Source organism: Nerophis ophidion, linkage group LG21 (genome assembly GCF_033978795.1).
Source record: "Nerophis ophidion isolate RoL-2023_Sa linkage group LG21, RoL_Noph_v1.0, whole genome shotgun sequence".
NCBI classification, from domain to species: Eukaryota; Metazoa; Chordata; class Actinopteri; order Syngnathiformes; family Syngnathidae; genus Nerophis; species Nerophis ophidion.
In genome coordinates, this window is record NC_084631.1 from 14,936,839 (window position 1) to 14,949,300 (window position 12,462).

General features: G+C 36.2%; 1 protein-coding gene across 1 annotated transcript in view; it reads right to left on the reverse strand.

The window, feature by feature from the left end:
- Positions 1 to 1,484: 1,484 nt before the first annotated feature.
- Positions 1,485 to 12,462, reverse strand: part of she (Src homology 2 domain containing E) — a 33,864-nt gene continuing 22,886 nt past the window's right edge. Inside the window, exon 6 of the mRNA XM_061881991.1 lies at positions 1,485 to 10,889. Coding sequence (XP_061737975.1) covers positions 10,697 to 10,889 — 193 coding nt within the window. The 3' untranslated portion in view covers positions 1,485 to 10,696. The remainder of the gene's footprint in view (positions 10,890 to 12,462) is intronic.

The following is a 12,462-nucleotide window of genomic DNA, read 5'->3' on the forward strand; positions in this document are numbered from 1 at the left end:
ATACATACACACATAAATATGTATGTATATGTGGACGTGTATATATATATATATATATATATATATATATATATACACACATACTTAAATATGCATATAACATATACTGTTTTGGCAAACTCTACAGAAGGCCAGAGCCTTCACCCACACAGAAGGCCTCATGTCCAAATATGAGTTTTGCTCCTATTTCCCCCAGAGGACACACATGGAATTACAGACACAAAATCCCAACAGCTGAAGACCATCACTAATCAGGAAGGCTCTCACCTGAAGCAATCAAAATCCACTCCTTTTAAGTCTGCAGCTCCAGCTCAAACTTCAGGTCAACAAACACTGCTCGAGGACAAAATTACCAAATACAGAAGAGGCCAACAAACACTGCTCCAGGAGAATTGACCAAATACAGAAGTGACAACTGTTTACAGAGATCAGGGTGGCTGACGGTGAGATAACTTTATATTTTTTTGATGTTTGGATTTGATATGTTGAATTTATTTTAATTGCCAAGTGGTTGGTTGGTAAATGTTTAAATGTCAAACCCAAGCTGTTAAGGGTCACCATATGTACTACTGGAAACACCTTTACTTTAAAAATGGTTTATTATAATTTGTTTATATTGGTCTCTAATTGCTTTTGTATTTGTCAACCTTTTCCAAAGGTTTTTCACCTTACAGTTATTCGATGAAAAAAGAGACAATCAAGTCCAAAATAAAAGGAGAAACAAAGATTTGTCTCATCATTGGATTAAAACAAAGAGGGAAGTCCCAGTGAAACCCCTGGTCAAAATATCAAAACCCTTTTCAAGTTAGGGGAGAACACAAACAAGCAAACATAACTTGACATATACATACACACATAAATACAGTATGTATGTATACAGTATGTGGATATTTTTATATATATATATATATATATATATATATATATATATATATACATACACACGTATATGTATATACAGTTTATTTGTATGTATGTATGCATGTATGAATAAGCAGACACTTTTTTTTTTTATTTGGGACATTGGGCCTGAATGTGGGCCGTAGTTTACTGACCCCTGTCCTATGCTATCAGAACACAACATCTTACCTTATGTACATCTAACAAATGCAGTATGTGTTATATCTAATAACAAGGCTTTGCCTCATTTCTGAGAATCCTGCATGTGACTGTGTGACTGAAGTGAAAAAGAGTGGGACTATCCAGGACTCTCTGCAGCGTGCTCAAATGACCACCAGGTAGCATCTATGATCAGATGATAGTTTATCATTTATTTGTCTTTCTTACTTATCAGGTAACTCAGACCCAGATACTTACCTGTTTACCAATGTACAATTCAAAGAATTGGTGACTGTGTTTTTTTGTTTTTTTTATTGAATGTGACTGCAAAATAAGCCACCATGTGTGCAAAGAAAGCGCCAACACTTTGATAAAGGACGTGAGAAACACTGTGAAATTCAAGAATTCATCGTTAAGTGTGGAAGTGATGTTAAATGTTCATTTATTCGTTTCATTCGTCATTTATACGTATTTCACATTGTTTTCTGGATTCAAAACAATAATTATTCTGTGTAAACTGTATTTTATAGTAATATATATTTGGGGTGTCAGCAACAAATTACTTACATTTGCATTATTTCTATTAGGTTTTTCTACATATTACGAACATCGAGTTACCACCGTCTCTTATTAATCCTTGTACTTTTACAAAATACCAAGAGACTTAATAAAAAAACAGACCCAAACCCCCTGTTTGACACTCTTGTTTTAAAGAAAACACTTTTTCATCACCAAAAGCCCCAATATTCACATCATTGTCTCACATTTATTTGCACACCTCAGCAATTTTCAACAATTCTGCTGACTTGTAGCATTAGGAGTCCTTCTTCCCCTCTGCAGTTCACCCTCCTTCCGAGGCATCCAGTCACCGCTAAAGCTCCTTTTCCTAACAAACAGATTGGCTGGCAAATGAGCTTCATTTTCAGGGCGGATCAATAGGTTTGAGTGACAGCCGCAGATGGATGAATGAGTGTACTCCAATCAGCTGTATTGATTTTCCAAATAGTTTGTCAGTGCACTGGGACGTGTCAGCACCTCCTGTGTTAAGGAGATTGTAAAAGTGTTGCTTTAAGGCAGGGGTTACCAACGCGGTGCCCGCAGGCACCAGGTAGCCCGTAAGAACCAGATGAGTAGCCCGCTGGCCTGTTCTAAAAATAGCTCACATAGCAGCACTTACCAGTGAGCTGCCTCTATTTTTAACATTTTATTTATTTACTAGCAAGCTGGTTTCACTTTCCTCGGCATTTTTAATGCTGAGAGAGAAAAAACTCAATTTGAAAATCCAAGAAAATATTTTAAAGACTTGGTCTTCACTTGTTTAAATAAATTCATTTCTTTTTGTACTTTGCTTCTTATCACTTTCAGAAAGACAATTTTAGAGAAAAAATACAACCTTAAAAATTATTTTAGGATTTTAAAACACATATACCTTTTTACCTTAAATTCCATCCTCTTCTTTCCTGACAATTTAAATCAATGTTCAACTAAATTTATTTTTTTAATTGTAAAGAAAAATACATACATTTTAATTTAATTCTTCATTTTAGCTTCTGTGTTTTCGACAAAGAATATTTGTGAAATATTTCTTCAAACTTATTATGATCAAAATTCAAAAAAATTATTTTGGCAAATCTAGAAAATCTTTAGAATCAAATTTAAATCTTATTTCAAAGTCTTTTGAATTTATTTTTTTAAAAGAAATCTGGAAATTTAGAAGAAATAATGATTGTCTTTGTTAGAAATATAGATTGGTCCAATTTGTTGTATATTCTAACAAAGTGTAGATTGGATTTTAACCTATTTAAAACATGTCATCAAAATTCTAAAATTAATCTTAATTAGGAAAAATTACTAATTATGCTCCATAATTTTTTTTTTCATTTTTTTAAAAAGATTTGAGTTAGCTAGTTTTTGTCTTCTTTTTTTTCAGTTGAATTTTGAATTTTAAAGAGTCAAAATTGATGATGAACTATGTTTCAAAATGTAATTTTCATTTTTTTCCTGTTTTCTCCTCTTTTAAACCGTTCAATTAAGTGTTTTTTCATCATTTATTCTCTACAAAAAACCTTCCGTAAAAGGAAATAAAATGTACGACGGAATGATAGACAGAAATACCCATTTTTTATATATACAGTATATAGATTTATTTATTAAAGGTAAATTGAGCAATCTGGCTATTTGTATATAAAACTGGTAACCCTTCGCATTAATCAGTACCCAAGAAGTAGCTCTTGGTTTCAAAAAGGTTGGTGACCCCTGCTTTAAGGACTTCACTTATTACATACTTGCTTTATCGCACATACATTTGCTTTGAATACATGATCAAAAGAGTGCAGTGGAACCTCCAAGCCCGAACCGATTATGTTTTGTATTTTACCATTCCGAAATGAGAATGAATGTAAACATCAGTTCCAGGGTCAAGATTGCCCAAGAAAGCTCATGTGAATTATTCAAACCTAAACACACTCAGACAGTCTTAACTTAAACAGTGATTTACTATGATGTACTGTTGTCCCGATACCAATATTTCGATATATTTCGGTACTTTTTGACACTTTTTTAAGTAAAGGGGACCACAAAAAATTGCATTATTGGCTTTATTTTAACAAAAAAAATCTTAGGTTACATTAATCATATGTTTCTTATTGCAAGTTTGTCCTTAAATAAAACGGTGAATATACAAGACAACCTGTCTTTTAGTAAGTAAGCAAACAAAGGCTCCTAATTTAGCTGCTGACACTGAGGTGGCGACTTGTCCAGGGTGTACCCGCCTTCTGTCCGATTGTAGCTGAGATAGACACCAGCGCCCCCCGCAACCAAAAAGGGAATAAGCGGTAGAAATGGATGGATGCAGTAACACATTGTGTCATTTATCTACCTATTATGTTGGACAAATTGTAAAAATTGATTATTAATCCACTTGTTACTTTACTGTTAATATCTGCTTACTTTCCTTAACATGTTCTATCTACACTTTTTGTTAAAATGTAATAATTATTTATTCTTCTGTTGTTTGATACTTACCACAAATTTGGGTATCAATCCGATACCAAGGATCATACATTGGTCATATTCAAAGTCCTCATGTGTACAGGAACGTATTTCCTGGGTTTATAAACATAATATATATGTGTGTATATATACATTTTTTTTTTAAATGATAGATGTTGATATCGACAAGATACACTCCTGTACTTTGTATTATTACAGTAGATCCACCAATGGCGTTTGTTTATGTTTTGACGCCGGTGAGCCTCGGTGTGTAGTGAAGCATGTTTAGCTATTCCTCGTCCTGCAGGGGATGATACTTGTAAGGAACTTTATTCGTCGCCATGGAGGCGAGGATTAGTGATTTAGAAGTAGCTAAAATACTGCTGACTGCAGCCGGTCTTTAGCCGCAAGCTAGTTAGCCATGTCTTAACCTCTTAAAGGCCTACAGAAATGAGATTTTCTTATTCAAACGGGGATAGCAGGTCCATTCTATGTGTCTTACTTGATCATTTCGCGATATTTCCATATTTTTGCTGAAAGGATTTAGTAGAGAACATCCACGATAAAGTTCGCAACTTTTGCTTGCTAAGAGAAAAGCCCTGCCTCTACCGGAAGTCGCAGACGATGACGTCACATGTTGATGGCTCCTCACATATTCACATTGTTTTTAATGGGAGCCTCCAACAAAAACAGCTATTCAGAGCGAGAAAACGACAATTTCCCCATTATTTGAGCGAGGATGAAAGATTCGTGTTTGAGGATATTGATAGCGATGGACTAGAAAAACAATAAATAAAAAAAATAAACAAGTAAAAAAAAAAATTGCGATTCAGATGTTTTTAGACACATTTACTAGGATAATTCTGGGAAATCCATTATCTTTCTATTGTGTTGCTAGTGTTTTAGTGAGTTTAATAGTACCTGATAGTCGGAGGTGTGTGTCCACGGGTGTCTTGACGCCAGTGTTTCAGGGAAGTCGACGGCAGCTTTATGGACGGCACAAGCTCAGCTGATCTCCGGTAAGAAGCGACTTTTTACCACAATTTTCTCACCGAAACCTGCTGGTTGACATTTGGTCGGGATCCATGTTCGCTGTGATCCATATTAAAGTTTCACCTCCGTGAATTTTAAACAAGGAATCACCGTGTGTTTGTGTGGCTCAAGCTAAAGCTTCCCAACTCCATCCTTCTACTTTGACTTCTCCAATATTAATTGAACAAATTGCAAAGGATTCAGCAACACAGATCTCCAAAATACTGTGTAATTATGCCATTAAAGCAGACGACTTTTAGGTGTGTGTGTGTGCGCGCAGCGCTCATATTTCCTAAAAGCCTGTGACGTCAAGCGTACACGTCATCATTACGCGACGTTTTCAAGAAGAAACTACCAGGAAATTTAAAATTGCAATCTACTAAACTAAAAAGGCCGTATTGGCATGTGTTGCAATGTTAATATTTCATCATTGATATATAAACTATCAGACTGTGCGTGGTGGGTAGTAGTGGTTTCAGTAGGCCTTTAAGGCCCAAGCTGTTTGTTTACATGCATTTTTTTATTTCTCTTAGGGTTTATTGGACCCTAATTAGAATTTAAACAATAAAAATCATCTTTTGACATGATGTACTTTGTCCATAAGTACACAAACATGTACTTCATGTGTAGTGATATGCTTTTTGTTTTTTACACTTTTTTTTTCCAAATTCCATTGTATGTTATACTCTTCTGACACTACCAGATGGCAGTATAAGTGTCCACAAAAGCAGGCATAAGACCCCAAGTGAGTGGTGTACACAATTTTGGAAATAAGAGCTAAAAGGTGCTGTCCACGCATGTGGCCACTAAGGCCTTTAGAATTAAAACACCTTTATTGTTGGTTTTTAAGCCAGAATTCGTCCGTTCTCCTTTTTTTGTCCTCACACTGTCTGCTTGTATAGTAGTCCGTTATTGTGCGCTGTGAACATGCTTGTCTGCTCGTAAACCAGCAATGTCATGGGGGAATAGGTGGATGAACCGCTACTTTTCAGAGGCGGTGTAGTACCGAATGTGATTCATCGGTATTGCGGTACCATATTATTATCGGTATACTGTACAACCCTACTATGATGTATAATGGGATGCTGTGTGTCATAAAGCATGTGTGACATTATTTCTTGTTTTCTGATATTACTACCAAAAGTACAGGAGTAATATGTTTATCAACTTATTAGTGCAGTGGTAGACGTACATGCGCAACATTCACGTTCAGGCTTGGGCAATTATTTTGACACGGGAGGGTGCAAATTTGATAATAAAAATGTCTGGGGGCCAGTATGTCTATATTTACGGACACTAATACAAAAACCTCACAATTCTGTCTGATTGAATGCTACAAACGTTATGACAGACCGCCTTTAAAAACAGAATGGACTTTTACTTTTTTTTTTTACTGAATGAGACACCCAGAATGTACATGAAAATAAAGAATGTGGGATTTACAATATTAACTATGAACGATAAAACACTGAATATTGACAATATATGAATGTCACACACCCTCTCCATCGACATATTTTACAATCAAGCGAAACGCAAAAATAAATGTAACAAACACAGTGGAAAAATAAACGCTAAGGGTAAAATTAAAAAACACCAACAATCTCATATGTGATATATCACTAAGCTTTAGAACTTTGTTGTAAAAATCTCCTTCCGCGTCTGTCCCTGACACCAGCATTTCAGGCTGGCCCCTGTGTAAACGCTCCCCACCCACACTGCTTGGTACCTCGTCTGAGATGCTGTGACTTAGATTGCCATAGTAACTAGTATATCATGCAAAAGCAACCATTGAAATACTTTGTATAGTTCAAGACTTACGGTCATTTGAAAACATCACTGCACATCATAATGGCAGCTACAGTTTCCATCTGAAAGATCGAAAAAAATTATTTGGGAATGTCCGGCGGGCCAAATTAAAAATATTAACGGGCAACATTCGGCCCCCGGGCCTTAATTTGCCCAGGTCTGCTGTAAGTGAGTGCATGTGGACGATAACACGTAAAAAATGTTTACACGGATTTATCAACTTTAGGGTTCTTTAACCTTTCCTGAATTGTGCATGTACATATAGTTTTTATTAATAATTTTTTCAATTTTAAATATTTTGGGGGGGAAATATTGCATAATTTGTGTTAGCCATATCAAAAAAAAACAATCAAGTTTTCTTTGACAAAAAAGGCATAACGCAAACAAACACAAAAATTCTTTAAAAAATGATAAAGGTATAATTGACAGATCTGAAGTTGATTCTCAAACTCAATTTAGTGGTTCGCCAAAGAATCGCTTAATTGAATATTCACACACAGTCTTACTGTTGAAACTGTCTTGTAATGTTACAGTGGCCAAAAATATTACATATACTTGTTCCATGCGGACGTTGTACCGATCCGTTGTGGTGAAGAAGGAGCTGAGCCGGAAGGCAAAGCTCTCAATTTACCGTTTGATCTACGTTCCCATCCTCACCTATGGTCATGAGCTTTGGGTTATGACCGAAAAGACAAGATCACGGGTACAAGCCGCCGAAATGAGTTTCCTCCGCCGGGTGGCAGGGCTCTCCCTTAGAGATAGGGTGAGAAGCTCTGCCATCCGGGAGGAACTCAAAGTAAAGCCACTGCTCCTCCACATCGAGAGGAGCCAGATGAGGTGGTTCAGGCATCTGGTCAGGAGGCCATCCGAACGCCTCCTGAGGGAGGTTTTTAGGGCACGTCCAACCGGTAGGAGGCCACGGGGAAGACCCAGGACTCGTTGGGAAGACTATGTCTCCCGGCTGGCCTGGGAATGCCTCGGGATTCCCCGGGAAGAACTAGACCAAGTGGCTCGGGAGAGGGAAGTCTGGGCTTCCCTGCTTAGGCTGCTGCCCCCGCAACCCGACCTCTGATAAGCGGAAGAAGATGGATGGATGTTCCATAAAACCGACTGCCTTGCTTTTAATGAATATTTAGGCCTACTACGCTACTGTAAGTTAACGCTGTTCATTATGGCACTTGGAGAGCTGACAGATTTCTAAGGTGGTACTTGGTAAAAAAAAAAAAAATTAAGAACCACAAAACTGAAGACTTAATTGTTGGAAGTAAAAAAAAAAGTATGAATACATTTATAATGTATATATGTTAAACTGTCCCTGTCAAACAATTGTTTCAGGAAGTATGGGGTGGTTTCCCAAAAATGTAAAAGAGACTGATCTCAAATTGAACAACGATTGAACAGTGATTGGAAAGTAAAATTAATTGAACGGTAGATAATTGATGAGCCTTCTGTCTGCTTTTGTGTAGTGCTGCACCGTGTAGTGCAGTTCATGTCAATATATACCTGTACTTTTTTTTTTTTTCTGTCGTTTTTTTCCATTTTATATATAGTTTTTTTGGGGTTACTTGTTTGGTGGAAAAAAATAAACATTTAATGTGTTTAATTGTATTGTTGGACTGTATCTGTCAAAAATTCGATAAACACACTTTTTTATTTTTTTAAACACTCAAATTATTGACATATTTAAAACTTAAAAATGTTTTGGGGGATTAAATACTATATTTAGTTTTTGCTTTCATAAACAGGTTTTTTTTTTTACGAAAAGCTCTTAAAACATTTATTTTTTATTTTTTACTTTCTATCGACATATTAACCTGAAGTTGATCTACAGATTCACTGTAAGCGTTGAATTAAATAATAATAATAATGTATTTATTTTTAATATTTTTATGAGTGAAACCCTTTTGGCTCCCTGTGACTTATTTTAGGGGAGCCTTAAAAGTAAAAAAAGAAATCTTTAATTTGGTTTTGATCATGCAAAATATCAAAATGCTTAAATATTTTAGTGTGTGGGCCTTATTGGAAAAAGTTTGGACTCCCCTGCTTTCCAGGTACTTTATGGCAGTGTTTTTCAACCTTATTTGAGCCGAGGCACATTTTTTTGCGTTGAAAAAATGCGGAGGCACACCACCAGCAGAAATCATTATTATAAAAAAACAACAACTCAGTTGACAGTAAAAAGTTGCTGTTGGATATGACTTTAAAGCATAACCAAGCATGCATCAGTATAGCTCTTGTCTCAAAGTAGGTGTACTGTCACCACCTGTCACATCACACCCTGACTTATTTTCACTTTTTTGCTCTTTACCTGTGTGTGGTGTTTTACTTCTTGTCTTGTGCTCCTATTTTGGTGGCTTTTTTCACTTTGTTTTGGTATTTTCCTGTAGCAGTTTCATGTCTTCCTTTGAGCAATTGATTGATTGAAACTGTTATTAGTAGCAGTACATATTCCATATAATTGACCACTAAATGGTAACACCCCAATAAGTTTTTCAACTTGTTTAAGTCAGGGTCCACGTTAATCAATTAATTTTTGAGCCATATTTCCCGCATTTCCTTTGTTTTGGAAATTAAGACTATTTCAGTTGTTGTGTGGATGTTCTCGATTGTCATGTCATGTTCGGATGTACTTTGTGGACACAGTCTTTGCTCCACAGTAAGTCTTTGCTCTCGTCCAGCATTCTGTTTTTGTTTACTTTGTAGCCGATACAGTTTTAGTTTCGTTCTGCATAGCGTTCCCTAAGCTTCAATGCCTTTTCTTAGGGGCACTCACCTTTTTGTTTATTTTTGGTTTAAGCATTCGACACCTTTTTACCTGCACACTGCCTCCTGCTGTTTACGACACCTACAAAGCAATTAGCTACCAGCTGCCACCTACTGATATGGAAGAGTATTACACGGTTACTCTGCCAAGCTCGAAACAACACTGACTTTTTGATTGAGTGATTGAAACTTTTATTAGTAGATTGCACAGTACAGTACATATTCCGTACAATTGACCACTAAATGGTAACACCCCAATAAGTTTTTCAACTTCTTTAAGTCGGGGTCCAAGTTAATGGTAGACACTCAACAACACATCATTTGCAGACCGTAATTACTGGTTTGGAAAAAATATTTTTAACCCAAATAGGTGAAATTACGGCACACCAGACTGTATCTCACGTCACACTAATGTGCCGCGGCACAGTGGTTGAAAAACACTGCTTTATGGTGTGCACTAAGTGGCATCATGCGTGTTTTCTACACTTGTGCTGCACATCCAGGAGTCTGTTTCATTAGGGTAATGTTACAAAAAGCCAAAGAAAAAGCAAAATGCCTGTACAATTGCTCGGAATGGCTTAATCTTTAGGAATATCTGTTAGAAAGAGAAAAAAAACGAGCTGTGTGGTCATTTGATGCAAGACTTTCTGCGACTTCAGCAGCAGATTTTTTTCTTTAGTTTTGAATTCCGAATGATGCATTTTTAAAGGGAGCTTTGACTTCGGAGGTTCCACTGTAATAACAAGCGTAGTGTACATCGGGAAGGCCAGATGCAGTTGTTTGAGTGAATGGGGTTACTCGTTTAAGCAGCTTTATCAGAACCTTGACATTCCTTCAGTCAAAGAATAGCGAGAAATAACATAAGACCTGTCAGTGTAGTTTTCATCCACGCTTTCATTTGATTGATGATGGAGGAACTTTCACTCCACTCACATTCAAGTTATCATGACCACACTTTTCTGGCTCCCGCATGGGATTCAAATCCACCAAAAAGAAAAAAATCCTTGAGTATAGGCGTTGTGCACCTTAGTGACATGTACGTTCAGTGCAACCGTTGCACCACATGCTGCAGGGTCATGTGCTCGGCTCCGGTGAAAGGCAGTCTGTGCGTGCAGTAGTGCTGGACCAGCTCGGGGATGCTGGAGAAGACACAGCTGCTCTGATCCAGAGTGTAGCCCAGACCTTTGCTGCTCTTAGTCTGGGCAACGATGATGTGCACACAACTCTGACTGGTCCTGACCAACAAGAAGAGACAAAAAGTGTTATCAGTTAGACCGGCAACTTGGGATGAAAAACGTTATCCGTATCTGACGGCAAGGGCCAGGCGATATGGCTGAAAACTGTATCGGGTGTTTTATATCGGTCATTATCGATAATTGTTGATATTTTTTATGATCTATCCAAAATAAGGACTATAAGAAAAATACAAACTCCAAAACCAGTGAAGTTGGCACGTTGTCTAAATGGTAAATAAAAACAGAATACAATGATTTGCAAATCCTTTTCAACCTATATTCAATCGAATAGACTGCAAAGACAAAATACCTAATGTTCAAACTGGAAAACTTTGTTATTTTCTGCAAATAACAGCTCATTTGGAATTTGATGCCTGCAACATGTTTCAAAAAAGGTGGCACAGGTGGCAAAAAAGACTCAGAAGTTGAGAAATGCTCATCAAACACTTATTTGAAACATCCCTCAGGTGAACAGGCTGATTGGGAACAGGTGGGTGCCATGATTGGGGATAAATAGAAAAAATAACATACAGCGTCATATAAGAATTGATGATATGGAGATAGAAAGGGTGTATTCAATGAAATTTGGGGGAATCTATATAGATGATATATTAAATTGGAAACTGTACATAAATATACTCAAGACAATGATGGCAAAAATATTGCTGTGTTACATCAAATTAAAAACTCTGTAAATCAAAAGGCTCTTATCATGTTATATAATTCTTTCATACTCCCATATCTTAATTATTGTGTTGAAATCTGGGGAAACAATTACAAATCAAACATCAACTCTATATTCTTACTTCAAAAGAAAGCGTTTAGAATTGTAAATTATGCGAATTATCATGACCATACCAATGCTCTGTTCATTAAATTAAAAACATTAAAACTGCACGATCTTGTTGACCTCAATACTACTATTGTGTCTTACAAAGCTCATGACCACAAGAGAGATGTAAACCCAGAGAGAATCCCTATGACCTCAGAGGTTCAGCTTTCTTTCAGAAAGCAAAAATAAGAACAAGCTTAAAAAGGTTTCTGTTAGAGGAGTTCAACTGTGGAACAGCTTGGATGATTCCTTAAAATGTTCCAGTTCCATTCATACATTTAAAAAACACTTTTAAGACCAATGTCTTGAAAAAATATATCACTCTTGAATCAACCTTGTAGTTAATACTATGATTAATGTTAATTAAAAACTAAACATGAGATATAAATAATAATAGAAGTACAATTGTTTGTATATATTGTATATATAATTAGTGCAAAGGTTTAATATGTACACAGGGATATTTCACATGCCTGTACTGTGTATAAAATTGAACTACGTTCATGTTGTTTATAATGTGTATTTATAATAAGTTGTGCAAAGGACATTTTATAATTTTCAGAAGTTTATTTTGTACTTGAAACTGTTTATAGGGTTAGGCGCAATAAGTGTTAAACTTAAGCGTAAACCCTTTCGGTCTGCAACATTTTTTATTTTCAATCTATGAATGTACAACTTTTTATTTTCAACCTATGAATGTACAACTGTTTGTTTGCTTTGTTGACCATTGACCAAAGAACA